This window comes from Brassica oleracea, chromosome C5, assembly GCF_000695525.1.
Source record: "Brassica oleracea var. oleracea cultivar TO1000 chromosome C5, BOL, whole genome shotgun sequence".
In the NCBI taxonomy this organism is placed as follows: domain Eukaryota; kingdom Viridiplantae; phylum Streptophyta; class Magnoliopsida; order Brassicales; family Brassicaceae; genus Brassica; species Brassica oleracea.
The window spans coordinates 2,564,461-2,592,325 of NC_027752.1; the positions used below are offsets into that span (position 1 = coordinate 2,564,461).

At 37.5% G+C, this 27,865-nt stretch overlaps 7 protein-coding genes, 1 long non-coding RNA gene and 1 other non-coding gene across 13 annotated transcripts; 3 read left to right on the forward strand and 6 right to left on the reverse strand.

The window, feature by feature from the left end:
- Positions 1–494: 494 nt before the first annotated feature.
- LOC106293494 lies at positions 495–3,159 on the reverse strand. Of its 5 annotated transcripts, none has more exons than XR_001260489.1 (5): positions 2,690–3,159; positions 2,085–2,589; positions 1,411–1,873; positions 977–1,278; positions 495–909 (listed from the first exon to the last, which is right to left on the reverse strand). It is a non-coding gene; the product is annotated as an uncharacterized LOC106293494 (long non-coding RNA). The 5 variants fall into 5 exon arrangements; XR_001260487.1 differs by having other exon boundaries at positions 2,085–2,592; XR_001260490.1 differs by having other exon boundaries at positions 1,415–1,873; positions 2,681–3,159.
- Positions 3,160–5,102: 1,943 nt separating this feature from the next.
- LOC106293626 lies at positions 5,103–5,885 on the reverse strand. The gene has a single exon (XM_013729298.1). The coding sequence runs from the start codon at positions 5,837–5,839 to the stop codon at positions 5,330–5,332; it is 510 nt and encodes a 169-aa protein (XP_013584752.1). The 5' UTR covers positions 5,840–5,885; the 3' UTR covers positions 5,103–5,329.
- Positions 5,886–11,171: 5,286 nt separating this feature from the next.
- Positions 11,172–12,982, forward strand: LOC106344258 (GDSL esterase/lipase At2g30310-like). Its single transcript, XM_013783668.1, has 3 exons — positions 11,172–11,798; positions 12,444–12,705; positions 12,786–12,982. The coding sequence occupies exons 1-3, from the start codon at positions 11,172–11,174 to the stop codon at positions 12,980–12,982; spliced, it is 1,086 nt and encodes a 361-aa protein (XP_013639122.1).
- A 1,825-nt stretch (positions 12,983–14,807) lies between these two features.
- LOC106344259 (GDSL esterase/lipase At2g30310-like) lies at positions 14,808–16,173 on the forward strand. Its single transcript, XM_013783669.1, has 3 exons — positions 14,808–15,434; positions 15,651–15,912; positions 15,986–16,173. The coding sequence occupies exons 1-3, from the start codon at positions 14,808–14,810 to the stop codon at positions 16,171–16,173; spliced, it is 1,077 nt and encodes a 358-aa protein (XP_013639123.1).
- A 92-nt stretch (positions 16,174–16,265) lies between these two features.
- Positions 16,266–18,950, reverse strand: LOC106343727 (exocyst complex component EXO70B1). Its single transcript, XM_013783024.1, has 2 exons — positions 18,243–18,950; positions 16,266–17,694 (listed from the first exon to the last, which is right to left on the reverse strand). Exons 1-2 carry the CDS (start codon positions 18,732–18,734, stop codon positions 16,393–16,395), a joined length of 1,794 nt encoding a protein of 597 aa, XP_013638478.1. The 5' UTR covers positions 18,735–18,950; the 3' UTR covers positions 16,266–16,392.
- Positions 18,951–20,330: 1,380 nt separating this feature from the next.
- LOC106343637 (uncharacterized protein At1g18480) lies at positions 20,331–22,540 on the forward strand. The gene is made up of 8 exons (XM_013782904.1): positions 20,331–20,616; positions 20,704–20,804; positions 20,994–21,320; positions 21,398–21,533; positions 21,627–21,802; positions 21,864–21,952; positions 22,022–22,091; positions 22,193–22,540. The coding sequence occupies exons 1-8, from the start codon at positions 20,349–20,351 to the stop codon at positions 22,277–22,279; spliced, it is 1,254 nt and encodes a 417-aa protein (XP_013638358.1). The 5' UTR covers positions 20,331–20,348; the 3' UTR covers positions 22,280–22,540.
- A 160-nt stretch (positions 22,541–22,700) lies between these two features.
- On the reverse strand, positions 22,701–22,771 carry TRNAG-GCC. Its single transcript has one exon. It is a non-coding gene; the product is annotated as a tRNA-Gly (tRNA).
- Positions 22,772–23,089: 318 nt separating this feature from the next.
- Positions 23,090–25,078, reverse strand: LOC106343900 (mitoferrin). Its single transcript, XM_013783258.1, has 2 exons — positions 24,165–25,078; positions 23,090–23,502 (listed from the first exon to the last, which is right to left on the reverse strand). Exons 1-2 carry the CDS (start codon positions 24,924–24,926, stop codon positions 23,296–23,298), a joined length of 969 nt encoding a protein of 322 aa, XP_013638712.1. The 5' UTR covers positions 24,927–25,078; the 3' UTR covers positions 23,090–23,295.
- A 594-nt stretch (positions 25,079–25,672) lies between these two features.
- Positions 25,673–27,716, reverse strand: LOC106343639. The gene is made up of 7 exons (XM_013782906.1): positions 27,331–27,716; positions 27,101–27,250; positions 26,786–27,001; positions 26,587–26,708; positions 26,344–26,507; positions 26,073–26,227; positions 25,673–25,949 (listed from the first exon to the last, which is right to left on the reverse strand). Exons 1-7 carry the CDS (start codon positions 27,580–27,582, stop codon positions 25,851–25,853), a joined length of 1,158 nt encoding a protein of 385 aa, XP_013638360.1. The 5' UTR covers positions 27,583–27,716; the 3' UTR covers positions 25,673–25,850.
- Positions 27,717–27,865: the final 149 nt, after the last annotated feature.

Sequence of the window (27,865 nt, forward strand, 5' to 3'; positions counted from 1 at the left end):
CATTCTTAAATATTTTTTGAATAAATAATTATTTTTAAATTAATCAACTGAAAATAATATCCGTACAATTGTGTGAGTCAAATTCTAGTTTTGTTGATGCATGTTATATATTAGTGCTGCATGTTTTAGGTAACATTTTAATGATGCACGTTTTTAAAAATCTCCATTATTAAAATTATGCACGTAAGGATAACTCATGAGTTTTTTTGGTTGATTAAATGACATTATGTCCAAATTTATTTAAGGATATTTCATTAAGACTGAAAAAGACAAATAATAAAATAGGAAGTTTAAATTCATTTAAGCATATTTCATTAATGTAACTGAAAAGATAAATAATAAATTATGCAGTTTTATTCGTTTTAAGATATTTCATAAATGCAACTGAAAAAGACAAGCAAAAAAAAAGGAAATTTAATTAATGAAGTAAAAACATTTTCAAATAGATACTTCTATTTTAATAATATAGATTAAGTTTAATATCAAATCGACGTGTGATCATTTTTATTGTGCACAACTATTCTGGAGCTTCCCGAATTTTTCAACTGAGTAACATGTTTTTTCAACAAATCTTCGGCAGTGAGTTGTGAGTCTTGTGATTGTTGGAACTAAGAAGGAAGAAACAATGATGTAGTTGTTGGAATGAAGAAAATATGGCAATCACCACATACTTTCATCGTCTAGTCCAAGTCCGAGCATCTTTCAACTCCATCAGATCATTCTCGCTACCATCAGGTGCTCTGATTACGGACCCCCTAGCGATGGGACTTCATGCTGTTTCTCACTTCCAGGCTCTCCTATCCCCTGCAGTTCTACCAGAATCGATCTCCTCCCTCCAATGGTTCCAATCATTGATCCAGCACCGATGTCAGGTCTCCCAAGCACAATCTACGATCACACTCCCTGATGCTGCAGAAATTACCAAGGTTATTATGAAACTAAATGCAAACAAAGCACCAGGGCCAGATGGGCTTACTTCGGGATTTTTCAAGTCTGCTTGGAATCTTCTAGGGGCAGAAACTGTAAATGCAATCAAATCTTTTTTCTCAGCAGCTTTTCTCCCCTCAGCTGCAAACTCCACCATCCTAACCCTTGTCCCAAAAAGACCAGGAGCTTCTGCAATAGGAGATTTCAGGCCTATCTCGTGCTGTAACACCCTCTATAAGGCTATCTCTAAGCTGCTGGTTCATTGCCTCAAGCCTCTTTTGCCTGATCTCATCCTCCCAAATCAAACAGCGTTTGTGCAGGGACGCCTTCTTGTTGAAAATACGGTTTTGGCTGCAGAAATTGTCCACGGTTATCATCGGAACAGAGGAGCTAAACGGATTGCCATAAAAGTCGACATTGCAAAGGCTTTTGATACAATAAGCTGGAACTTCATCTTTACATGTCTGACTAGCATGGGCATACCTACACTGTATATCCGCTGGTTGGAAGCTTGCGTTTGTACTGCCTCTTTCTCGGTAGGATACAATGGAACGGTCCAAGGGTACTTCAAGAGCAAAAGGGGTCTTCGTCAAGGAGATCCCCTATCTCCTTACTTGTTTGTAGTTGCAATGAACTGCTTATCTACTCTCCTCAACAACGCAGCGACAGAAGGAAGATTTGGATACCATCAAAACTGCGAGGATAGTAAACTAACGCACCTATGTTTCGCTGATGATCTGCTAATATTCACCAAAGGAGATAAACAATCAGTTAAAGGAGTGTTGGAAGTACTAAATGAATTCGAAAGGCACTCGGGTCTTGGAGTAAGTCTATCAAAAAACTGCTTCTTCACTTGTGGGCTACCGCAGACAGAAATTACGGAAATTGCTGAGGAAACAGGTCTGTCTCATGGAACCCTCCCAATCAGATACCTTGGAGTCCCTCTCTGCACCAAAAAAATATCATTGTCTAACTGTGAGCCACTGATATCAAGCATAAAAGGAAAACTAAACTCTTGGTCAGCCAAAACTCTTTCTTTTGCAGGAAGATTATTACTTATCAACACAGTTTTAGCAGGGATCACAAACTTTTGGTGTAGCACTTTCACACTGCCCAAATCATGCATAAAAATAATCAACTCCATGTGTGGCGCTTACCTGTGGAAAGGGACTTTAGAGGGACATCACTCGGCTCGTGTAGCATGGGACACCATTGTTCACGCAAAGGAGGAAGGGGGGTTAGGCATCAGGGATCTTGTAAGCTGGAACAAGGCCACTTCTATCAGGCTCATCTGGCTACTGTTCTTCAGCTCTGGTTCAATATGGGTAGCTTGGTTTGTTGAAGAAATTATATCTGGCGATCGCTCCAATTTCTGGATAATCAAAGAATCAAATAATCATTCCTGGCTTGTCAAGCGCTTTCTTCGCTTAAGGCCATTGGTCTACAATTGGATTCATGTCAAGCTAGGAAATGGAAGACATGCTCGTTTTTGGAGCGATAATTGGTCCCCTTATGGAAATATATCAGATTTTCTTCAACTCCAGCCTCACTCAAGATTAGGCATCCCAAGACTCGCCACCGTCTCAGACCTCTACGTTGATGGTGATTGGATACTCCCACCGGCTCGATCAGATGCACAAGTACTCCTGCAATGCTTCATCTCTGCTGTCACATTAAATCAGGAATAAGATCAGTATAATTGGGAAATCAACAACAAGTCATATACATCTTTCTCTACTGGAATTGTGTATACCGAGCTTACGCATCACAATCCGTTGGTCCCCTGGTTTAGCATTGTTTGGCTAAGACAAGGTACTCCTAAGCACAGTTTTCTCTCGTGGCTCCTGCTCCTAAATCGATGTCCTACCCGAGACCGCTTGCTGAGCTGGGGACTTGCTACAGATCCCTCATGTCTTCTCTGTAACAATGCACCAGAAAGTCGCGACCATCTTTTTTTCACATGTAGCTATTCGTGGCATATCTGGTCGACAATAGCACGGAGAAGCAGGTTCTCGCCGTCAGCCTCCTGGGATCAAACCATCGCCGACCTTCAACTGACGCATAGATCACGCCACCAGCGGTATCTCTCCATCCTCTGTTGGCAATGCTCGATGTACATGATTTGGTCAGAACGAAACAACAGGTTGCATAGGCAGATCTTCAAACCTCCTGAAGCAATCATCTCCTCCATTGAAGCAACCATCAGAGCAAAAATCTCAGCGATCAGATACGACTCTCCTCCTCTGTTTTCTCCGTTTGGAATCCTTAAAGTCGATGACTTCCTCCAACAACACTATGGGCTTTCCTCCAACATCACTTTGGGCCTCTATCCTTCAGAAGCTTAGGGTTTTTTACTTACCAGTTGGGTTTCAATTATGTTTTATCATATATGGGTTTGTAATATGGGTCTAAAGACCTAAAACAAAATGCTGGCAGACTGTGACTCTTTTTATTTCTTTATGCAATTTAAATAAAATACCCTTTTTCAAAAAAAAAAAAAAAAAAAAAATGGCCAAAATAAAAGAGTCATTGCATGATCCAAGCCAACCCATATCCACATGTCCAAGACTAGTTGTTGGAGATGCATTAATTATGCATGTTTTGAAAAACTAAAGCTTGCTCAAGCCGTGATTGTATCTTCTCTGCATGATCAATATTTGAATTAGAAGCTCCTCTTGTGTATTGTATAAATATGTAATATGTTCTAATAATAAACCAAGGAGAAAGATCTTCTCTCTTCATTTACTCTTTTACTATTTCTCTCACAACAGCAACATTCTTCATTCTCTTTTTTTACTTTTCTAGATCTGACTCTCTTTTTCTCTCAATGTTCTCGAGTGTTCTTGGTTATTCATCATCTTTTTTTACGTTACTTTATGGTATTGACTTTATGGGCCGAAGTTTCAGTCTAACTATTCTCGTGTCGTGTGTATTTGCAAATTTACAGTAGTGTTTACTGTCTGTTTTGGAAATGAGACTATTAATTACAGTATCGTAATAAACCGTTGTGAGATGGATTCAAAACATTTAGATATATTAAAAAACAATACATGTACATAAACTTGGAAGCATTAATGGCTAAGGCGTATGGTGAAGATGGGCTGTTTGGACCAAACTTAGTAATGTATGCATAGTTGCATACACATTTAACATTAATCGTAATCGTAGACCATAGACAGGAATAAAATAGAAGAAAAGGAAAGATGGGTGTCTTATGGAGATGGGGCATAGAATAGGGAATCCATGTGAAGGCAGTTGATTCAGATGGGCTCGCCAGCTTTCATTTTCGCTTTGTTTACTGGTCATTTCTCTGTAAATATTTTAATAATAAGAAGAAGAATAGTTTAGTTTTTGTCTGATACTTTATTGTAAGAGTTTCATTTTTTATAGATCACTTAACTTGTAGCTATAGCAATCTCCAACCTTTTTCCCCAATAAAGAACTTTTAAACAAATTATAAATATACATTTCAATGTAATTTCATGTTTAAAGGCTATAGTATTGTATCTGCTATAAGTGAGTTGTTGCGTTGGACCTATATTAACCCATATTCCCTTTCAACGTTCAACTAATCACAACTAATTAATAATATAAAAATAGCCTTTTTGCAAACATAACAATTAGCATCTGACATGTTTAAACGAGTCGAATAATAGTATATTTTGGTTACGCATGGATATATAATTTAATTTACTTTTGTCAAAAAATCGATATATAATTTATAGATTTATAGATATCGGTAGCCTAGAGTTTAAAACGAAAGTTGTATAATCGACGTAATTCATAATACATTGAGAAGATAAAATGGTTCATCTAACTTTTTTCTAATTCATAATCATTGATTGATACACTTTCTTGTCCATGTATAGTGTATATTACAAGTCGTTCTCCTTTAATTATATGATCGAATGTTTATAGTTTTATTTCAGTTTCAGATGCTTTTCGATTGGTCCAGCTGCATGTGAAAACCTGTGCATTAACTATTATCTTATAACTACCCAACTTATATAATTAATCCGTCTAATCATTCAAAGTGATACTTTCCCGTTAAACGCACATTTTATCATAATCATTAATCATTCATTGATGCTTTTGTCCGTCTACAACTCGACCACACACAATTTTCGAAGTTAAAATCTAAATAACGAACACAACATAAATACAAAACCAACAAATCATAAAACACATTAATAATCTCATTAACGACTCTTGGTGATTCGAAATTACAACAGCATTTTAACTCAGATCTTATCCACATTATATAATTTTTTCGTGAGAATTTCCCCAAAAACAAAAGTAAAAAATAAATCTCTAGGAAATAAAAATCCGGCTTCCGGACAAAAAAAACACCAATTTTAGAAGCAAAAAAAAGAACAAAAAAGGTAAAAAAGGAAAAAAGGAATTAATTAACATCCTCAGAGATACTATCAAGGTGCGGCCTCCACGTGGATACTGTCGCCGATCTACTATATCGCCGGCGATGACGGTGTTGTTTACCACTCGACGTCGAAGACACAACTTCTTCTAAGTACTTCTCACACAACTTGGCACATTCATCATCTTCTTTAACGTCTCCAACGTCAGCGCTAGGTTTGTTGATGAGAGTTTTTTTTGGACGATTATGACCGTCTTTTCTCCTCCTTTTCTTCTCCGGCAAGGAAGAGTCCGGGATGAGAAAATAGATACTTCCTCGCTTGAGCTCGGATTCAGGGGACAAGATCAAGATTTTGCGGACAACACCTTGAGAACATGGTTTGCTCAAGACATGGTTAGGGTTTGCTTGGAGGATCTCTCCGGCGGTTATTGACCGTGTGATCTCTTCAACGTAGCCGTTTAGATGAACGATCCTGATCAAATCTAGTGCCCCACATGGAAGAACACAAGCTAGACAACACCTTAAGCTGTTTCCCATCTCTCTATCTCTCTCACTCTTCTTGTACGTTCTCTCTTTCTTTTGATAATCAGGTTTATGGGGAAGAACAAGTTGGAGAAGACGAGGTTATATAGGAGCCAACACTTCACGTAACAACAAAGCGGACTAGATCATACGGTCCAGACGTATACGCCGATAAGTAAAAGACTTAATTGTCCTTTTGTTATCTGTTTATTAACTTGAACCCACCCTTATATAACCATGTATTATTATTATCTTCATTAACTGATTTATATATCATTAACCGCCAAAATTATACTCCATTTGTTTTACAAGTTTTCGCACGTATTAAAAAGACTAATAAAAGTTCGTATATTACATTCCTTATTAATGCATAAAATAAAATTTTGTAGATCAACGAAATTTTAATATCTAGTCAAAACACGAGAACAATAGGGTTAAAGCTAGAATTCACTCAAAATTTTCATAACTAATTATTATATGGATTGTGTACCACTATATGCATGTGATATTCTCTGAGCTGAAAATCTGGTGGAAATTCATATACTAATAATCTAAATAATAATCTACTGTTGGGAAAAGGTCGAAATGGATCGAGTAAAGATATTTTGACGCTATATGACAAATTTTACAGAAACTTTTTCTTAGATTCTTTCTCGAATAATACCAAATCTTGAAACTAGGAGCGTGTTGGGATTAGATAGATAGCTCGTAATTTACAGTGCGAAACAATGACCAAAGACTTGGAAACTGAAAAAGGACTATGTATTTAATTTCAACGCGTACTGTACACTAGAAATACTTAAACAATAGTAGTATGTTTGATAGTTATTAACATCTTATGATCCACACTACACCCTATTTAACTCTTTTTATATTTTTCTCAAATCGTTTGTTTAGTTCAATATCTGATCTCTATCAGCACGATGTATGCATCTTATTCTGTCTCATCCACTGGTTCTATAGTGACACTCGAATCTTTTCTATGGCCACAACTTTAATATTTTCCTACTGCTGTGTGTAGTCCCATTTCCATCAATCCTTGAATGTCATATACTGATATACATGTGTACTTGACTAATTTAACATTCAATCATAGGTCGGACGAGCTGAACATTAAACAAAATATAAGAAACCACTTTTTCTTTTGAAAAATAACAGCTGTCTTGAAGGAATAAACACTATCATGAGTTCATTTTCTTCTTTACAAAATATACGTTATTCGCTTATATAGATATTTTCGTTTACGGTTTTATTCTCATGATTTAAACCATAATAGCACTCTCAAACTAATGTAGGGACTATTTAAGTATGCTTATTTATAGGAGCATAACATTTTATGTTACTTAAATTATTGTGTTGCTTTTAAGACTTTCTGCTAATGACTATTCTCACACTAATTAAAGTCAAAACCGTTCGTACGTTAAATATGCACTTAACTAAGATATCTGCAACTTGCGGGGATTGTACTGGAGTACAATTGAAGACACGTTGGTGTCGGAGATTAATGAGTAACTAAGCGTACTTGATTAAGCAAGAAAGGGGACAAGTAAACCGCAGGACCACATCAATATATACTTAAAATACTTAAAATTTTGAATAAAAAGAAAATGATAAACTTCTTAAGAGCCCCTAAACCAAAACTGATGTACTTTATTTACTGGTTTAGGAAAAAGGAGCTCAGCATTTAATTTCTCAGTCAGAGTTCTATTGTGAAATAATCAGGTTCTCAAAATGTATTCAGGCTTCTAACTGAAATAAGTTTGTAGGAAAATCATCTCGATGTCTCTTCAATATATTTTAAATACAAGTTTATATTTATTTATTTATTTATTTATTTATTTATTTATTTATATTAGTAAGGGTCTGATTGGCAGATAGACTATTCAGACTTTAGAAGATTTAACAGCCCTTAAAGTTAATTTTCTCCAATCAGGTTTTTACTAAAAGTTTATGATTTAAAGTCTTCACAGCCCGTAACTGTTTTTACTTCTATATTTTCGTTTGTTTTCTAACAGCCAGAGAATCATGGCTTTTAAAAGACTATGAGAATCATGGCTTTTGGACAGCAAAGAACTATTTGATCTTCGAAAACAGAGCCCGGACGCCAGCGAAGATTCTTACCAAGGCTGTAAAATCATGATTAACCCGGGATTCTTAGTATGAAGTTCTTATCGTAAGTTAAGAAACTGTTTCTTAACTTTTAACTAAAAAAACTAAGAACCGGTTCTTAAATAAGGACTTTAAGAACCGGTTCTTAAATAAGGACTTTAAGAACCGGTTCTTAGCTTTTTTAGTTAAAAGTTAATAAACAGTTTCTTAACTTCCGCTAAGAACTCCACTTTAAGAACCCCGGGTTAATCATTGTCTAAGTAATGCAAAAGAATGGCTTCTTGCTCAGATATCTACTACACCGTCTCGCTCACCGCCGTCGCTTAAATAAGAAAATGTTGATTGTACGAGAATCAGAGCTCCCCCTGTTTGTTTACCGATTTAATCGAAGGTGTTTCCGTCGAAAGAAAATCTATTTCTAGCCTCTCAGTAAATAATGATCAAGTGAGCCAAAAAAATTTCAGTTCATATTTTTCTAATAAAAAAAAATCTGGGATTCCTAATTATTCAGAATTGAATGGAATCGTAGGTACGAACCCACCCTTACAACCCACAAGCATTTAATGTTTTACTGATGCAGCTTGGCATGCTACATCCTCTAAAGCGGGATGTGGGCGGATCTTCATCACCCAACAGGATGAGCAACTCCACCAGGGTACTGCTACCTTTGATAATACCTCGTCTGCACTAGTAGCTGAAGCGTTAGCTATAAGATCGGCTCTTCTCAACGCCTTCGAAGCCGACTTTACAAGAATCTGCATCAAGTCAGACTATCAAGCACTTGTTGCTGCCATCAACTCGAAGAATCACCCGAAGGATCTCTACGGAATTTCACGGGACATCGAGCATCTATCCCTCTCCTTTGATTGTATTGCTTTTTATTATGTTTCCAGAAACTTGAACTTTTTGGCTGATTCACTTGCTAAATCAGCTTTGTACTTGGCTACCACCAACTATTCTTAGTTGGGCTGCAGATTTTAATATATGTTGTGTTGTGTTAAAAAAAAAAGGACTGTGAGAAATAGAATTTAACTCTTTTTTTTTTTTTTTTGTTCTTCACATTCCCAGAAAAATTAAAGAGCATCTCTACATCAATTTATGTTTCGTCGCAACAAATAAATTCATTAGTACACAATTACTCTTTAATTTCTTTAGTTTAAGATTCATTTCTCATTAAAAAAATTATTTGGTGATGTTAGAGAGGGAAGTAAATTAATTTATTTAGTTTACTCATAAACCAAGAAAACAACCAAACTTTTAATGAGATATAACTCAAAACTTTTTCTTGATAAATTGATTTCAATAAAAATATTGATAATCACATGTATACAATAATTGCATATATATAAATTTAGCATACTTTTTTAATAGTCAGAGCTTCTAAAGTTTTCGATACCAATCATTTTTACAAATATTTAAAGTGACGGCCACAATTTTTAATGCCAAAATCTCTACATCTAAAAAATATAAAAAAATTTAAACCAAAAATCCTAAAGCGAAAGTCATTAATAATATTTTGTTTTAGTAAATAAATTGTAATCTTATTTTAAATTTAATAAAAAAATAAATTTGTTGGTTTCAATTTTATATTTATTTTTAAAATAAATAAATAAAATATTTTGTTGATAAATTTTGATTGTTTTTTTTCTAAACTATCCAATATATTTTATGAACTTGAATAAATAAAAAGCTAGATTGCAGTAAATTGGTAATACATTTTGGAAATGAATCATAATATATATTTATAACAGTCACAGCTTCTAAAGCTTTTGATGTTAATCAAATTTTTAAATTTTTCTCAAATAACAGTTACGGTATTTAAAACCAAAATCTCTACGGCCACAATTTTAAAGTCAAAGTCTAAAGCGAAAGTGATTACCAAATGACCCTAAGTCATATTAACAAAGTTACTTCAATCTAGGTCTGAATTTGTCACGTTTCGTTTTAATACTGCAGCTTCACAAGAGGATATGGCACATATCACGATCAAGAACGTAAAAAGAGCATGTATTAAACAAACAAACAAAATCTGGTGGCAGAAAATAAATCATGGAAACGAATCAACGACATGAAAGAGATGAAGCTTCGTCGTACGGAGGTCTTGGACACCGACGATGTACGATTGTCAAGAGTATTAATTAATCTAATCAGAGAGTGGCGAACGTAATGAACACACGGGTGAGATTTTGTGCGTGTGTGTGTGCCACAATGTGTTACATACTGAATCTTCAAAAGGGTTTAATGTGATCATAATTGGAGAACGTGAGCCAAACCTGTCTTGTTCCATAATTTCACAACTTCCACGGTGGACCATTAACCGTTTTGGACGTATATGATTTCCGTAATCTTCATTGATCTCCCGCTGCACGTACTTCTATTCCAAACTCGTTTTCGTGTTAGAACTTTGGAGGATCCATTTTTTAAAGAGATTCTATACATATCAAAATCAAAATATCAACATAAACAACCACATACAATAAAAAACACTTTTTATCAAAATCAACAACAACCACATATATGCACAATGATAGTGGTATTATGGTATATGATTTTCTTGCATGATCTCGTTAGTTTCTTTTGTACCTATATTTTAACGTTTTAGAATATATTTGAACGCACTTTTGGTTGTAAGGGCTTATTCTTGACCATAATTACACATCAATTCTCCATATCTACCTTTATCTACTATAAACATTTTGTAGTGACCAGATTGCTCCAATTTATCGGTACTTTCTCCGAGTGAATGTAGATGCCTTTAAATTTTTGTAGATGCGTTTGGACAAAAACATATATTGGAGTGGCCATAAGATATGATTGACAAATACTTGGGTTTGATTCAAGTACACCTGGACAAGATTTACCAAAGTTCAAAGTTTAAGATATTTTTGTCAGAACAAATTGGTTCTTATCTTTTTACACAAAGAGTACAAAATTTTCCATTTTTAGTATAAAATATTCCAGGGTTTGTTTCTTTTCGCTGGGTTATCTTTTCAGTTTTGGTAAAGCTTTAAATCTCTTTAATTAGATTTTATTATTTATTTTTTGTCAGGAAAACCGTTGTTTGACCCTTTTGTTTTTTTTCATTTTCAAGAAATAACAAACTCATAACAAACAATCCAGTTCAATAGAAAATCACTTTCGAACACTTATATAAATCCATCTCATTGAAAAAAAAAGATTTATCAAATTTTAATCAGAAAGTTGAACAAAAAGTAAAAGCGTAACAATTACAACTACAATGGCTACGTCCAAAACCATAGCGGTCATTCTATTCCTAATAACGCTAGTTAAGTCTAGCAACGCGGCTGAGAACGCCACAACGCAACCGCTCGCCCCAGCCATCCTAATCTTCGGAGATTCAACCGTGGACACGGGCAACAACAACTACCACGCCAATGCCAACTTCAAGGCAAACCATATCCCTTACGGAGTCGACCTCCCAGGGAAAGTAGCGAGCGGGAGATTCTCAAACGGAAAGCTATACTGCGACATCGTGGCCTCCAAGCTTCACATCAAAGAGCTTATTCCTCCTTTTCTACAACCTAACCTCTCAGACGCAGAAATCGCCACCGGGGTTAGCTTTGCATCCGCTGGCTCAGGCTTTGACGACCAAACTATGCTCTTGACCAAGGCCATCCCCGTCTCACATCAACCTACAATGTTCAAGAGTTACATTGAACGTCTCAAAGGTATTGTAGGGGAGAAGAAAGCGATGGAGATCATCAATGGTGCCATCGTGATGGTTAGTGCGGGTACTAACGATTTCATCTTGAACTATTATGATTTCCCCACAAGGCGTCAAGAGTATCCTCAAGTATCTGATTACCAGGATTTCGTGCTCAAGAGACTAGATAAATTCGTCAAGGTAAACATCTAATAGAATTTTTTTTCTTCCATAAATCTATACTCTCTACATATAAATTTTATGAGCAGTGTTTTAAAATACTGTATAGAATAGTCAGGCTGTTGACAAAAAATATAGAACAATTTTCTCAAATAATTATTTTTAAACTTTTGTCACAAAAATAGCTTTAAAAAAAAAGAAAATGACTAAAATAGCTTTTTTATTTTTATTTTTTTTATTTTTTATTTTTAAAAACAATTTGAAACTCTATCCCCAAAATCACACATCTTTAACACTAAACCCTAAGTGTAAATTAGTTAACCCTAAGATAAACATGATTTTTTTGGTCGTTTTCTTCATTGAGTACTATTTATGTTAACATAAACTAAAAAAAGCTATTCTAGGAAATTTCTCATTATATATAAAAATAATAATATATATAATGTCGGTGGGTGTTTATACAAGATATATATCGTTATATTTTAAAATAAATAAATATAATACTATATCATCCATAATTGTATATCGATTTATTAAATAAAGTCTGTATGAATAATGAAAATGTTTTTACCTCCAATAATATACTGGTCAAGTATGTCTTGTATATAGCCGTCATGAATTAGCTAGAGACTACTAATGTACCCTTTACGTTTTTGATATGTCTAGGAGCTTTACAATTTAGGGTGCCGAAAAATGTCGGTGGGTGGGTTGTCGCCTATAGGCTGTTTGCCGATCCAAATAACCTCAAAACTCACCAGAGGCATATCCAGAAGATGCATAAACAGTGAGAACAAAGATGCTGTCTTGTACAATGAAAAACTTCAAAAGCTATTGCCTACTATTGAAGCTTCTCTTCCAGGAAGCAAGATCTTATACGCAAATGTCTACGATCCTATGATGGACATGATCAAGCACCCTGCCAAATACGGTATGTTTACTTTGCTTCTTCCACAAGTCATCATCACCCTAGTTTATATATTGACGGCTTGGATATTTATTCACGTGTAGGGTTTAAGGAAACCAGGAAAGGGTGTTGCGGAACAGGGGTTTTAGAGACGAGTGACATGTGCAATTCCGGTTCTAAGTTGTGTTCCAATCACTCGGAGTATATGTTCTTTGACTCTATTCACCCTTCCCTCGCCACCTACACTCACCTCGCTGGTTCTTCTGCCTACTCTACCATATCGAAGCTTCTTGATGCCTAAAGCTCTCAACTATTAAGTATTTTATTGCTTATACAGTTTTTGTATTAGTCACCATGAGATTGATTTTATTCTTTGATGTATATTGTCACTTTTTTTTTAATTCCATCAACATTCACCAAACAAAACAGGAAAACATTATTTAACAGGATTCACAATGTTACAAATTTTAGATTAATAATCCTTTTCTTTTCCATTTTAAAATTTATCAACTTTAGCGTTCTTTGAACAACCCCTTAATCCCCAACTACAAATCTTCAACAGTATATAAGCAATAGGATTAATTTTACAATTTTCTTAAATAAAAATACTTGTTATAAAAATAAAAACGATTATATTCTTTTAGAAACAAAATAGATGAATACATTAAACACACACATTTATACTTAAAGTTACTCTATTATAGAAGAAAATATTGGAAAATACATTAAAGATGGTTTTATATAGATATTTCCGTTAATAGCAATCTCAAATTAATGATTTAAACTATAATAGCACTCTCAAATTAATGTAAGAGCCATTTTAAGTATGTTTATTTATAGTAGCATAACATTAATGTTACTTAAATTATTGTGTTGCTTTTAAGATTTTCTGCTAACGACTGTTTTCAGATTGGAGATATCTCCAGCCTATAACACACGTTTGGTTAGATTTACCCTCGTGTGCAATATCTTTTTGTTATTGTTTTGGACGTAAATGATTTCCGTAATCTTAATTGATCTCCCTCTGCACGTACTTCTATTATTAACTCGTTTTCGTGTTAGAACTTTGGAGGATCCATTTTTATAATAGATTCTATATTTCTATACATACAAAAATATCAACATAGACAACCACATACAATAAAAAAATCGTGTCAAAAACAACAACAACCATATATGCATATGCACAATGATATAGGTATTATGGTATATGATTTTCTTGCATGATCTCGTTGGTTTCTTTCTTTATCTTTTTTTTTTGCTAAAACTCGTTGGTTTCTTTGTACCTATATTTTAACGTTTTATAAGATATTTGCATTTCGGTTGTAAGGCTTATTAATTATTATTGACCATAATCACACATATCAGTTCTCCATATCTACCTTAATATCTACTATAAACATTTTGTAGTGACCAGGATGCTCCAATTCATAAGAGTATTTTTCTGAGTGAATGTGCCTTTAATTTTTTGTAGATGCGTTTGGACAAAAACATATATATTGGAGTGATAACCACGCATCTGTGGTCGGGTGGTCAAGGCGTTCTGTGGATTTCTAAAGGGACCCGAGTTCGAATCCGCACAGCACAAGATTTTCACGCGCGCAATCACCTGGGCTTTCACATTCTCTCTCCGGAGAATGATTTACCACTTTTTTTAGCAAAAAATATATATTGGAGTGATCATGAGATCGAGTCAACGAATACTTGGGTTGATTCAAGTACATTTGGACAAAAAATTTACCAGAATAATTTTTACCAAAATAAAAGTTTCAACCTTTTTTGTACAAATTGGTTCTTATCTTTTTACTCGAGAGTACAAAATTTTCCATTCTTAGTATAAAATATAATTAGGGTTTGTTTCTTTTCGGTTTGGTCAAGCTTTAATTCCCTTTAATTAGATTTCACTATTTATTTTTGTCAGACAAACCGTTGTTTGACCCTTCTATTTTTTCCCATTTTCAAGTAATTAACAAACTCACAACTAACAATTCAATCCAATAGAAAATCACTTTCAAACACATATAAAATCCACCTCAATGAGAAAAAGATTTATCAAATTATAATCAGAAAGTTGAACAACGAGTAAAAGCGCAATAATCACAACTACGAGTGCTCAATTATTCACAATGGCTACGTCCAAAACCATAGCGGTCATCCTATTCCTAACAACTCTAGTTGCGTCCAGCAACGCGGCTAAAAAAGCCACAACGCGACCGCTCGCCCCGGCCATCCTAATCTTCGGAGACTCATCCGTTGACACGGGAAACAACAACTACCTCCCCGATGCCAACTTCAAGTCTAATCATATCCCTTACGGAGTCGACCTCCCAGGGAAAGCAGCGAGTGGTAGATTCTCAAATGGAAAGCTCTATTGCGACATTATCGCCTCCAAGCTTCACATCAAAGAGTTAGTTCCTCCTTTTCTACAACCTAACCTCTCTGACACAGAAATCGTCACCGGTGTTAACTTTGCATCCGCTGATTCTGGCTATGACGACCAAACTGTGCTCTTGACCAAGGCCATCCCCATCGCATATCAACCTACGATGTTAAAAAGTTACATAACTCGTCTCAAAGGTATTGTAGGGAAGAAGAAAGCGATGGAGATCATCAATGGTGCGATCGTGATTGTTAGCGCGGGTACTAACGATTTCATCTTGAACTATTATGATTTCCCCTCAAGGACTCAAGAGTATCCTAAAGTATCTGATTACCAAAATTTCGTGCTTAAGAGACTAGAAAAATTCGTCAAGGTAACCATCTAATCGCAATGAAAATATATTTATTTAAAAATATAATAATATAATCATATATAATTTTATTAAATAAAATCTGCATGAACAATGAAAATTGTTTGTACCTTCAATAATATACTGGTCAAGTATGATCGATCACTTGTATATTCCCAATCATTATCTAGAGAATACTATTAATGTACACTTTGTGTGTGTGTGTGTTGATATGTCTAGGAGCTTTACAATTTAGGATGCCGAAAAATGTCGGTGGGTGGGTTGTCTCCTATGGGCTGTTTGCCGATCCAAATAACCTCAAAACTTAGCAGAGGCATATCCAGAAGATGCATAAAAAGTGAGAACAAAGATGCAGTCTTGTACAATAGAAAACTTCAAAAGCTACTCCCTGCTATTGAAGCTTCTCTTCCAGGAAGCAAGATCTTATACGCAAATGTCTACGATCCCATGATGGACATGATCAAGCACCCTGCTAAATACGGTATGTTTACCTTGCTTTTTCCACAAGTCATCACCCTAGTTTATTGACGGCTTGGATATTTGTTCACGTGTAGGGTTTAAGGAAACCAAGATAGGGTGTTGCGGAACAGGGGGTTTAAGTGACATGTGCAATTCCGGTTCTAAGTTGTGTTCCAATCACTCTGAGTATATGTTCTTTGACTCCATTCACCCTTCCCTCGCCACCTACACTTACCTCGCTGGCTCTAGCTACGCTACCTTATCGAAGCTTCTTGATGCCTAAAGCTCTCTCAACTATTAAGTATTTCATTGGTTATACAGTACTTTATGTATTTGTCACAATGAGATTAATTCTATTCTTTGATGTATATTGTCACTTTTTAATTCCATCAACATTCACCAAACAAAACAAAAAAAAAAACATTTTTAAACAGGATTCACAATGTTACAGATTTATAGATTAATAATCTTTTTCTTCTTTTCATATTAAAATTAATCAATTCTAGCGTTCTTTGAACAACCCCTTAATCCTCAACTCCAAATCTTCAACGGTATACGGAATAAACGGCTCTCCACGCCTCCCATTAATCTCCGGCGACGCCTTCAATCTTCCGACGAAGCTTGAGTACGCCGGAGACACAATGCCAGCAACGGAGCTTCTCAACTCCTCTCTCAACTGCTCATCAGTAACAACCCATTGAGATTGCATCAAACACACTTCATCGAACCGGGCTTTGAACTGTTTAAGATTCTCTATCAACTTAGAATATGGACTCTCGGTCCTAAGCAATGCCACGACTTGGTTCCACGAGCTCCTTAGGAAGTTCGAATGGTATTGTCTCAGCTTCGCTGCATGCTTAACAATCCAGTCTTCTCCTAGGATCGAACCAAGCTCGTTATCGGTCGCCTTGTCAAGAATATACTTACCGTTGTTCATCATGAACAAGAAACACAAAGGCGGGTCACGGTACGTTCGTTTCTTGCCTTCCAAGTTACTCTCCAACAACTCCAAAACCCATATGAGTTGCACAGACAAAGGTCTCGTCTCTGATCCGGCGTCGTTCCCGGTATGGTCGAGGATCTGCTCCAAGGATTGTCGCGATTTACACGCCGCGCGCAGATAATTCATCACGTACCGTGTGATCGGGTGAATCCCACCGCCAGGAAACGCGGTTTTGGGAGGGTCGCGACGGATCAAATTCTCAAGCTCCATAAATATCCCTCTAACCGCTTCACCTAACCGTTTCTGAATCGCAACCGCCTCGTGCTTCAGCGGCGAACAATATTTATTAGAGAACAGCGTTTCCATTTTTGGAATTAAGTCTTCAACCGCTTCGTATAAATCCATAACCTTAAACAAGCGTTCAGGCAAACGGCTCCCTAGAGCGATCGCGTCTGCGAAGTTCAAAAGCTGCGTGGTCGTCCCGCGACAAACTTCCATGAAGGATAGATCGGTTACGGATGAGACAGGGAGGTCGGTGAAAACGCGGTCGCAGAGGAGACGCTCGCTAGGGAAGAAAACGCGGAACACCATTGTGACGGCTTTGATCCAACGGTCGATTTCGTCTTCCAGGTCTTGCCACGGAGAGTCTTGGACTTCTTCCATGCTTAGCCCTCTCAGATGTAACCTCGATAGACTCTCCTCTAGAAACTCTCTTCGTCGACTGCTGTAGACTCGTGAACACTCTTTCCCGAATCCACCTGCGACCATCCGCACAGCGATCGCGTTGAGATCGCCTATGACGCTAGATTGCAGCGGCTCGATCACGATTTTGTAGTCAGTCACGGGACGGGCAACGATAACCTATTCCAAAACCAAACCGTATCACCGTATCATGTTTAACTGACAAAATTTAAACCAAACTAAAAAATATATTTTCTTGCAAAAAAAAAAAGAAAAACAAATTGAAATCCATTTAAATATTACTAAATAATTGAATAGACGCAAAATTTGTTAGATGATTAGACCATCATTATCCACGGTTTCTTACCGCGGAGTTCTTAGGAAAATATAAGAAACTGTTTCTTAATTTTCAACTAAAAAGTTAAAACTGATTTTTATACTGATAACAGACATGACAATTAATCTATTTTAATATTACTGAATAATTGAGTAAACACAATATTTGTTAGATGTTTTTAAAATTTAAATCCTATTTAAATGTTGTAAAATTTTACTACGACAATGTTAACTGAAACCAAACCGAATCAACTTGGACCGACAATTTAAACGAAACTCATATGTATAAATGTAAACCGAACTATAAATTTAAACTGGATTGTCAACAAAAGGAGAAGTTAATGTGGATTTTGTATTTAGTAATTAAATATATTTGAATATTCATTAAGTACCTGGTCGTAGCCTATGTCGTTGTCTTCTTCACCGGAGAACTCGTCGTCCGAGTCAAACGACTCGGAGGCCCGGTCCATTACATATCCAAACTCCTCCTGAAGCCTAAACATCACCTGTTGAATCAGCTCATCGGCACGGGAGAGACAGACGGCGACGGATTTGTCTCCGGCCATGGATCTCAAGTCTCCGGCCACCGCAAGTAGGTCATCAACAGCGTCGAGGAAACTCCGCGAGTCAACGGGATCAGACCAGATCGGACGATCCTCAACGATGTAGCTAGAGATCTGTCTCTCTAAGGAGTTAAGTGATCGGTTGAGGTTAGCGTCGCCGCGGGATGCTGTGGAGGCTCGAGAGTTGCTGCTTGTGTTTCCCGTGGCGCCATAGCCGGAGAGAATCTGTAAGATATCGCCGGCGGCGCTAGGGTCCTTCCCGAGAGCCCTGGCGATGTCTCTGGCGGCTGCGTAAAGATTCTCGTCGCCGGCTTCAGCCATATGAGTTTGATTGGAGATAATAATAATAATAATAAAGGTTCGTGGAAATTAGGGGGATCGGTGGATTATGTGAATAAAGACGAAACTCTTTAAGATTATGAAATGGAAAAGTCTTCGGGCAGCAGAAGAATGAGATTAGACGCGGGAAGCATGTCTGACTTGTGTGCTTCTGTTTGTATTTTGATTGATTCTGTATTTTTTTTTATTGCGACGACCAAGACTTTGTCTTTGTTTCAATATTTTTTGGGTTCGGTCTGGTATGATGTTTAAATCAGAACGTGAATGCACTTTACCAACCGCATGCGTTTTGCGTTTGTCAGTGACCCCAAATTAATCGTTCCATGTAGGCCTGGGATTTTTGTCCGAACCGAATGGGCCGAACCGGACCGAACCGTTTTTTTTTCGGTTTTCGGTTCGGTTCGGTTTTCAATTCGGTTCAATTCGGTATGGTTTTGAAAATTAATTCGGTTTTCGGTTCGGTTCGGTTCGGTTTTTGATTTTCAAAAAAAAAAAAAAAAATTAAAAAACCGAAAATAACCAAAAATAACCGAAAACCCGAACCGAAAATAACCGAATTTAACCGAAATAACCGAATTTAACCGAAAATATCCGAATATTTTGGAAAAGTTATACCAAAATTAACCGAAAATTTAAACATTCGGTTATTTTCGGAAATAAAATTGAAAACCGAAATAAACCGATAACCGAACCGAACCGAACCGAAATTTCATTCGGTTTATTTTGGAATTGTTTTTAAAAACTTCGGTTAACCGAAAACCGACGGTTCGGTTCGGTTCGGTTTCGGAAAACCGAAGTAGCAGGGCTAGTTCCATGGATCGTGGGAATTGGTCAAATGGGCCAATGACTTCGTCGTGTTGAATTTTCGGTGTTCTTTATAATTAGCAAGACTTTTGTTTCCTTGCATTTGACGTGGAAATTAGTTATAGGCCAATAAACATGTGCTAATTTTGAGATCCATAATATTTGGTCTAACGATACTGTCGAGTTTAGCAATTTGGTTGACAGGCCCAATGTTTTTCTTAATACTGTATTATATACATAGCCTAGTCTAAGAAATTTGGGGGCCCATCTAACAATATAATTTTATTTTCATAATATTAAAATATAAGAAAAAGATATACAAAATGAAAAATCTAATTAAAAAAAAAAATTGTATAATAGTACACTTTTCCACTTATAATTCATATAATTTTATTATTTATTATATGTTTCAAGGAAATTTTATCTTTATCTTATTAAACAGAGTATATATTTTCATAATTGATATATGATATATTTATGTACTAGTAATAATTTTAAAAATATGTAAGAAAATGTATAAAATTATATCTATGATATCAGATGAAATTTATGATATTGTGTTAGATTATGTGTAAGATCATCATTTTACATAGTTACGTTATCTCTAGAAGAAGAGAAACATATCAGTTGCAAAAGGAAAAAAAAAAGAAGAGAAACATATCTTACTTTTGCTTTTTCGCTTTGTGGCTCTCCTTTTACTTTATTAAAAACCCCAAAACAAAAACCCAAAACAATATTTCTGAGAAAAAATCTCAGCCAGTAGATATATAACAAAAGGATTACTCAGCAAGCATGCATTTGAACCCCAAGTCACACGCTTCATCAAACCTCCGGAGGATCATTGCTCCTCCTCCACCACAACCAATGACTTCCTTTTACCTCAACTCCTTACTTCCTCTTCCTCCTTCTCATCCCCAGAAACTCGTCGAACCCTCTTCTTCTTCCTCCTCCTCCTCTCTGTTGAGCATTTCCAATTCCAACGAAGCTGCTCTGAAACCGATCGTCATCAACGGAGACCCACCCACTTTCGTCTCCGCCCCTTCTCGCCGCATCATCGCAGGTTCGTCACTAAAAATCTAATCTTTTTGGTAATACGACAACAAAGCTGAGATTTTTACGTTTTGGGTTTTCTTACGCTACCGCATAGTTGGAGACCTTCACGGCGATCTGCGCAAAGCCAGAGATGCCCTTCAGATTGCCGGTGTCTTAAGCTCCGACGGAAAAGACCACTGGATCGGCGAAGACACTGTATGTCCTTTTTTCCATCACTTACCAAATAAATTAGAAAACAAATTCAGTTTTCTGTTGCATATTTAGTTCAACGGTTGATGCTGTCTGATACTATGCTTGTGTCGAAAGCAACCTGTTCCTAAATTTCTGTCTTGATGTTTTAAGATCTCCTAGTGGTTTATAATAAGATCTTTTTTGAGATTACAGGTAGTAGTCCAGGTAGGAGATATACTGGACCGTGGCGAGGATGAGATTGCAATACTCTCCTTACTGAGGTTACTTGACGAACAGGCCAAAGCCAACGGTGGTGCTGTTTTCCAGGTTAATGGGAACCATGAGACGATGAACGTTGAAGGGGACTTCAGATACGTAGACACGAGAGCATTTGATGAATGTATAGACTTTCTTGACTACTTGGAGGACTATGCACAAGACTGGGACAAAGCTTTCAAGAATTGGATTTTCGAGTCAAGGCAATGGAAACAAGATAGAAGAAGTTCACAAACCTATTGGGATCAATGGAATATAGTGAAGGTACTTAAATTTTTTGCTGGTGCCTTCTCTTGACTCAATCTAAAGATTCTGTATTTAAAAAAAACTATTTAGGACAGAGGCAAAAGGGAGTGATTGCAAGGTCGGTTCTTTTCAGACCAGGTGGTCGATTAGCATGTGAGTTGTCTCGTCATGGAGTTGTCTTGCGTGTTAATAACTGGGTGTTCTGCCACGGTGGTCTCCTTCCTCACCACGGTATAAACATAATCAGTTTTAGCGTCCAGAGATGTTTTTTTTTTCTTTTTAGATTTGAAACTCTTTTACTTATGATGTGTACTTGTTTTACAGTTGCGTATGGGGTAGAGAGGATAAACAGAGAAGTGTCTACTTGGATGAAGAGCTCTAGTGATGAGGAGGATAGTCCTGAGATGCCGTTCATTGCAACTCGGGGATATGATAGTGTGGTCTGGAGCAGGCTTTACTCAAGAGAGACCTCTGATCTGAATGAATATCAAATTGAACAGGCAAGTTAAATTATTCATCAGTTTGGATTGAATGTTGTTTCATGAGTACTTTTCTAATCAGGTAAGTAAAATTCTCCGGGACTCTCTTGAAGCTGTTGGTGCCAAGGCGATGGTGGTGGGGCATACTCCTCAGTTATCAGGCGTAAACTGGTACATTTGATCAAAAACTTATTCCCAAGATATCTCTATAAAAAAAAATTTAATGAAATATCTTGGTAGTGAATATGGTTGCGGCATATGGAGAGTTGATGTGGGAATGTCCAGTGGTGTTCTTGACTCTAGACCAGAGGTATTTGTAACAATCTTGGTTCTTGATTAGTTGCTTTTATTATGTCTTTGAACAATCTCTATTCTTAGAGATTATGACTGGCTCTGGTGTTGTTTCTTCAGGTTCTGGAAATAAGAGGGGACAAAGCTAGAGTTATAAGGAGTAACCGAGACAGACTTCATGAACTTCAAGTTGCTGATTACATATGAAATATCTTAATGACAAGACACAGAGACTCATGTCCTAGATTTTAAGCTTGAACTTTGTACTCTTAGGCATGAACAAAAAAGAGCAGCAGCAGTTTCGGAGAAGAGCCAGATGCAGCTGAGGTGAGGCCAAAATTTGAACTCTATGTATGTATTGTATATACATGTATGTGAATCATCAGAAACATACGGTATTCATCAAGTAAAAGGTTTGTATAGCAGAACACAAAACACTATAGTTAATGTTACTTTTTTTTTCAAATATACTCTGGAGTAGCTTACCTATGTGCCAACACTCGGTAAGAAACAGCTTTAGATAATAAGCCAAAAAAGAAAGAGCTCAGGTGCGGCGATATCATCAGAAACTCAGATGAATGCGAAGGACCCAACCTTCACTTAAGCCAATTATCATCACAGCTCAGAATGCACCAGCCGGGAATCGAACCCGGGTCTGTACCGTGGCAGGGTACTATTCTACCACTAGACCACTGGTGCTATTGTTAACAACTTAAATGTATTATGTGATATTTGTAGATAACATAATAAAAGATCATGTTACTCTAGCTAGGCACATGTCCCACATCCAGCTCTGGTGAATAAGGAGGATGGTTTACCACACACTTGGAAGTAACATGGTTTCTGTACAACTGAAGCAAAGTCAGCCATTCAAGTTGAGTGATATGGATTTTGGGTTTCCATATCCATTCAATCCAAAGTAAATTTAGTGGTGAAATGAGTCATATAAACAAAGTTTAAGACTTGTAAATGAATCAAGCAGCTGTCTCATCTCTTTGCTATTTTCAGTTGCTAAGACTCATTCAGTTATTATTATTATTGAAAAATTTGGAAAAAAAAAACATAGTTTTGTACACATCAAAATTCTCAACATCATCATCAACAACACAAGCCTGGAAAAAAATGATCTAAAGTGACTTTAAAAAACCCTGACAACACAATTTTACAAAGAAAAACAAACAGAATCGTCAAGAGCGTGGATACCTAACTCTTAGTCTTTTTTTTCAGGCAGTGTTTGGATCACCATTGAAGTCCTGAAAGAAAGACTTGACACCTTCATAAGTGGACCAACAGATTGCTGCTGCTGGAGCATGGAAAAGCATTCTCGGAAGCCATCCCCTTAGAAGTCCTCTATATCCATCTTTTTTCACAATCGTTTTAAGTACATCGCTTATCGAACTACTAGTGAAGCGGTCGCATCCACACACACCCTGCAACATTACCACAGATGATTGAGAGATCATTCCATACATTTTATTGTAGAGCAAAGATTCATGAACATAGCTGATTGTGATGTAGCTGTTTTCAACCAAGTTTGAGCCACTACTGTTCCATTTACGAAACACACAAATAATCAAAACATACATGCAAAGAATATGCACCTTACGCTTCAACTAAAAAACATAACCATCTCTCCAGATTATAAAGATTGTACACTTTGATTCGGCTCCTTCTGGATCTTCCCCATAAGATCACATAATAAAACGAAACAAACATATATTTTCCATTCCATAAATGCTATGCTACATCAACATAAGCTTACATAGTAAGACCTGAGTTAACGATAACTCAATTGGGAAATGTCATTGCCACACACTCTACCCTATACTTACACAAACCAGAAACGTACTGGTTGAAACATCTAACCATCGAAACCAAATAACTGCCCCTTAAGATTCTTTCAACGCCAAGTTCTATGTGAATGTCAAAAGCTAGAGAAGCTTATGGTGCAGCTCTAACACATGATTACCATCAACTTACACATAGTTCTTTGCATCTAATCACGTTGCCTTTCTACCCAAAGTTTTAGTCTTTTAGAGATTATAGACAAAGAGCAATCAACACTAAAGAGAAGGAATCATTCTATTTCTACCTGACACTGCAACTGCGTCTTGACAACATCAAGCGGCGTAGTCACAGCCGCCGCTAACCCACCAGCAGCCGCTCCGGCCGTAGCGTGAACCAACCAACCTTCCTCATCGCCAACTCTCTCCGGCGAAACCTCCACCAACGCCTTCTTAGCCGCCTCGTAAGCAGCGAAATGGACAGCAGTAAAAGGCGCGTTCATGAGAACAGTCGTCCTATAAGAAGCGTAGAACGCACCAAACCCTTCCTCCCTCATAACCCTCCTCACGCAGTCCCACACCCCTCTGTAAGTCCCTTCCCCCATCTGCAGCCTCTGCTTCACCATATCCATCGGCGTGAACACCGCGTCGCTCGACACCGTCGCGAACACCCCGGAGGCGGCGTGCGCGGCGGAGTTGTTCGAATCTGAGGAAAGGAACTTCTTGGAGACCTCGTAGAAGGAAAAGTAAACGGCGTGGGCCGGGCCTGCGCCGAGGCCCATGGCCCAGATCCCGCGGTAGAGCGCGGAGGGTCCTTCCTTCTGGATGATCGAGCGGAAGGCCTCCCGGATCCCGACGCGCTTTAAAGGGCAGGGGCGGAGGGCTTGCATGTGGGTCTTGATTGTGTCCACGGGGAACATCGCCATGTGCTCGACGGAGCCGGCGATCGAGCCGGCGATCATGAATTGCCAGAACCGGAGACCGTCGTGAGCGGTTTCCGGTTTGAATTGGGAGACCGGTCGGAGGTCCGGGTCTTGGAATTTGGACGCGGTTGTGGCCTCCGTAGCCATTTTGGGGCTTAGATCGGGAGTGGCGGCGGAGATGAAAGTTAGGGTTTTCCGAAAATGCTGGAGCGATGGTTCCAAAGAGGGATGTGAATAACCGATAAGGAGAGTTGGCGGTTATACGTATGTAAAGGGGAGGATTGGTTTGTCATTGACTACATCATGAAGCGGATCATTTTAGTGAGATCAAAAACAATTAGAGATCTACTATCTAGTGATAATTAATCCAGGCGCAATTCATCATGGTTAGAGCAGAACGTCAATCTCCTGCTTGTGAATCAAGTGTTTTCTTAAACGAAAATCTTTTATTTTCCTTTTTTTTTTTTTTTTTTTTTTTTGTCTGAATCCTTCATTTCAAAATGTTTGAATGTTCAGGTGGAGAAGTCGGACCAGGATTCTGTTGTGACGTTGTTGGCTTTCAAGCAATTACTATTCTATTCAGACCAGATATGTTTTTTGGTCTCTGTTGGGCTTTTCTTTTTATTTTGAAAATGTTTGTGGATCCCAAGCCTGGCAGAAAGAACGAGACTTTGCGTCCATCCTTTGTACCTATCTGTTTTGTACGAGTTCATTGTAGAGAGAATTTGTGAAATAACCAAAAAAATAAACAAAATATTTTTTTTAGAGCGAAAGTAGAGATAGATAGGAAATGAAGGAAAAGAGAGAAGAGCATTTTGGTTACTTACCTAATTTGAGTTTTTTGTTTGGTTATAGGGTGCAATTTCTCTTCATTGGAATCAACTTGTTTCTACTTGGTTTAACATTGTATGAAATGGTCAAGAAACATACAATATTTTAGTTGGGAGGGTTTTGGATTAGTTATTGTTACTGATTAAAGACATTACAAACAGTTTCAGCTCTAATTCTTCACATGTGTACAAGGCATGATTGAATTTATATGGGTGAAGAAGCCGTGGCTATATGCTGCCATCAGCCGGTTCGTCGGGAAAGCTGCTCCTGATTTGTGCTCTCGAAGATCTTGTCCGCATTACCCACCTCAAATCCATCTCTTCTATGAAACTCCTTTATCTGCACTTTTAACAAGTGGTTAATTAACAATACTGATACAAAGATATGAATCAGCTTTATAAATGATTTCCACAGCAAGCGATTTATAAGTGAGATAAGACTCAACCAGCATCGTTACTTTACCTCGCTTTCGGGTATGTTTTGGTACTGGGGAAGCACAAGGCGTTCAGCAAACTCGATGTATGAGCAAGGGATAGATTTGGTGACTCCATCAGAGAACCTGAAAGAAATAGAATCTGCCACAGTTGAGCTTTGCAGCAAACCACCATCAGGGCTAACTGAAAAAAAAAAAATATGGAAAGATACATGTATCAGTCATTTCATTTGTTTGCAAAACCCAAATTAGCTTTAAATCGTCTCTAATCTAGCTCGTGAGTTTGATTGATTACTAAACCTTTAAGGACTCCTCCTTCTGAGTTCAGTCTGAAACCTTTTTCTTCAAGGAACTGATTGAGCTTCTTAATTTTGTTTAGATGAGATTTAAGCCGATGGACGGAGATAGTGACGTGGTTTAGTGCATAGCCATTGGCAAGGGTCCATGCAGCATATTCACTTTCCCTGTAGATTAAGGTATCAACTAATGAGTCAACACACTCTGTCTTGATCTAGAAATTTCAATAGCAAATAGAACATGTACCTAGCCAACTGCTCAAACTCAGAAGATAGAGGCTTTTCCCATGGTAAACTACCCAAAGCACTAGAGAGAGCAGCGTACTTTCTCCCATTAGGCGATGTTTCAGTGTATTTTCTGATCACATCCTGGAAAACAAGAGAACATACTTACTTTACTTCCAAACTCATACACAACAGTCAACCATCGAGGGTCAAACCGTTACCTGCGTCTGTGTGCTCATCTGTTCGACAAGAAGCTCTGAGATAAAAACTCTCGGTAAAGGACCATCTACACCACTTCCACCAGGAACAGCAGAAGCATGAGGAGGCGCAAACCACAAAGCTCTCAGCTTTTTGGCAGGAAACCTCAGCTCATCCATTTGGGTATACCCATAGTCAAGGAAGAAGCTTGCAAGCGAGTCAATCCCATAACCGCCAATCTAACCACATATTACAAAACACAGAGACAAGATATACTTTCAACTTTTGTTCAAATGTCGGAAGCAAATAACAATAAAGGAAAGTCAGAGACTTTATACCCCAAAGGTCCTGAAAGCGAGATGATCATAGCAAAGCTGCTCGTCATCAACGGATCTGACAAGCTCCAAGACTGATCTAGGCGTCGGGTTCCGGTTTAGGTAAACCGTTTCCATCTGTCCTAAAACGCTTCTGAAAAACGGTTCAGCGACCTGATCGAGAATCAAACCGGGAAACGTAAACAATCACGGCCTACATCGAAAAAACTAAGAAGTACGAAATTAGAACGGACCTGCGAGGACGATCCGTGAGAATCTCTATTCGTTGACATCGAGACACCACCAGAAGCAGCGGGTACGGAGTGATCTCGCTTCACGAGCCGGATATGAGATCCAACGGAGAGTGGTGGTGGTGGTGATCGGAGAGGAGGAAAGGAAGAATGAAAAGAGGCTTTGATGGTAGAGGAGGAGTATAGAGAGAGCATAGTGGAGGAGATTCCTTGGTTTTTCCGTCGGAAAGCTTTTAAAACTATGAAAGATGACATCTTTTTATGGATTGGACAGACACAGGTTCCGTGTGATTCGTCTTCTTCTTTCTCACAGAGAGTCGTGTCGTGTCGAATGTGTTTACAAATGTGTATAGTCTAATCACATCTGATGTGTCGACATATATTTTCATCTGATGTGGCGACATCATCTTTCGCATTTATATATTTTCTTTCTGGGAAGAAGAAACTACTGACCTGCGTTATGTACTGTACATCCGAGGTTTCTGGTTAGACCCACCACAAAAGGTGTGAATATAAATCATAATACGATGGGCTCATG

Bases quoted from the DNA above. Each gene is read 5' to 3' on its own strand.
- LOC106293626 (XM_013729298.1), bottom strand. From the start codon at position 5,839: ATGGGAAACAGCTTAAGGTGTTGTCTAGCTTGTGTTCTTCCATGTGGG.
- LOC106344258 (XM_013783668.1), top strand. From the start codon at position 11,172: ATGGCTACGTCCAAAACCATAGCGGTCATTCTATTCCTAATAACGCTA. The intron at 11,799-12,443 runs GTAAACATCTAA...TGATATGTCTAG, and splicing joins GACTAGATAAATTCGTCAAG to GAGCTTTACAATTTAGGGTG. The intron at 12,706-12,785 runs GTATGTTTACTT...ATTCACGTGTAG, and splicing joins CAAGCACCCTGCCAAATACG to GGTTTAAGGAAACCAGGAAA.
- LOC106344259 (XM_013783669.1), top strand. From the start codon at position 14,808: ATGGCTACGTCCAAAACCATAGCGGTCATCCTATTCCTAACAACTCTA. The intron at 15,435-15,650 runs GTAACCATCTAA...TGATATGTCTAG, and splicing joins GACTAGAAAAATTCGTCAAG to GAGCTTTACAATTTAGGATG. The intron at 15,913-15,985 runs GTATGTTTACCT...GTTCACGTGTAG, and splicing joins CAAGCACCCTGCTAAATACG to GGTTTAAGGAAACCAAGATA.
- LOC106343727 (XM_013783024.1), bottom strand. From the start codon at position 18,734: ATGGCTGAAGCCGGCGACGAGAATCTTTACGCAGCCGCCAGAGACATC. The intron at 17,695-18,242 runs GTACTTAATGAA...GTTTTGGAATAG, and splicing joins ACGACATAGGCTACGACCAG to GTTATCGTTGCCCGTCCCGT.
- LOC106343637 (XM_013782904.1), top strand. From the start codon at position 20,349: ATGCATTTGAACCCCAAGTCACACGCTTCATCAAACCTCCGGAGGATC. The intron at 21,321-21,397 runs GTACTTAAATTT...TATTTAGGACAG, and splicing joins ATCAATGGAATATAGTGAAG to AGGCAAAAGGGAGTGATTGC. The intron at 21,803-21,863 runs GCAAGTTAAATT...TTTTCTAATCAG, and splicing joins ATGAATATCAAATTGAACAG to GTAAGTAAAATTCTCCGGGA.
- LOC106343900 (XM_013783258.1), bottom strand. From the start codon at position 24,926: ATGGCTACGGAGGCCACAACCGCGTCCAAATTCCAAGACCCGGACCTC. The intron at 23,503-24,164 runs GTAGAAATAGAA...GTAATGTTGCAG, and splicing joins AGACGCAGTTGCAGTGTCAG to GGTGTGTGTGGATGCGACCG.
- LOC106343639 (XM_013782906.1), bottom strand. From the start codon at position 27,582: ATGTCATCTTTCATAGTTTTAAAAGCTTTCCGACGGAAAAACCAAGGA. The intron at 26,228-26,343 runs GTTTAGTAATCA...TTTTTTTTTCAG, and splicing joins AGAAGGAGGAGTCCTTAAAG to TTAGCCCTGATGGTGGTTTG. The intron at 25,950-26,072 runs GTAAAGTAACGA...TTAAAAGTGCAG, and splicing joins AAAACATACCCGAAAGCGAG to ATAAAGGAGTTTCATAGAAG.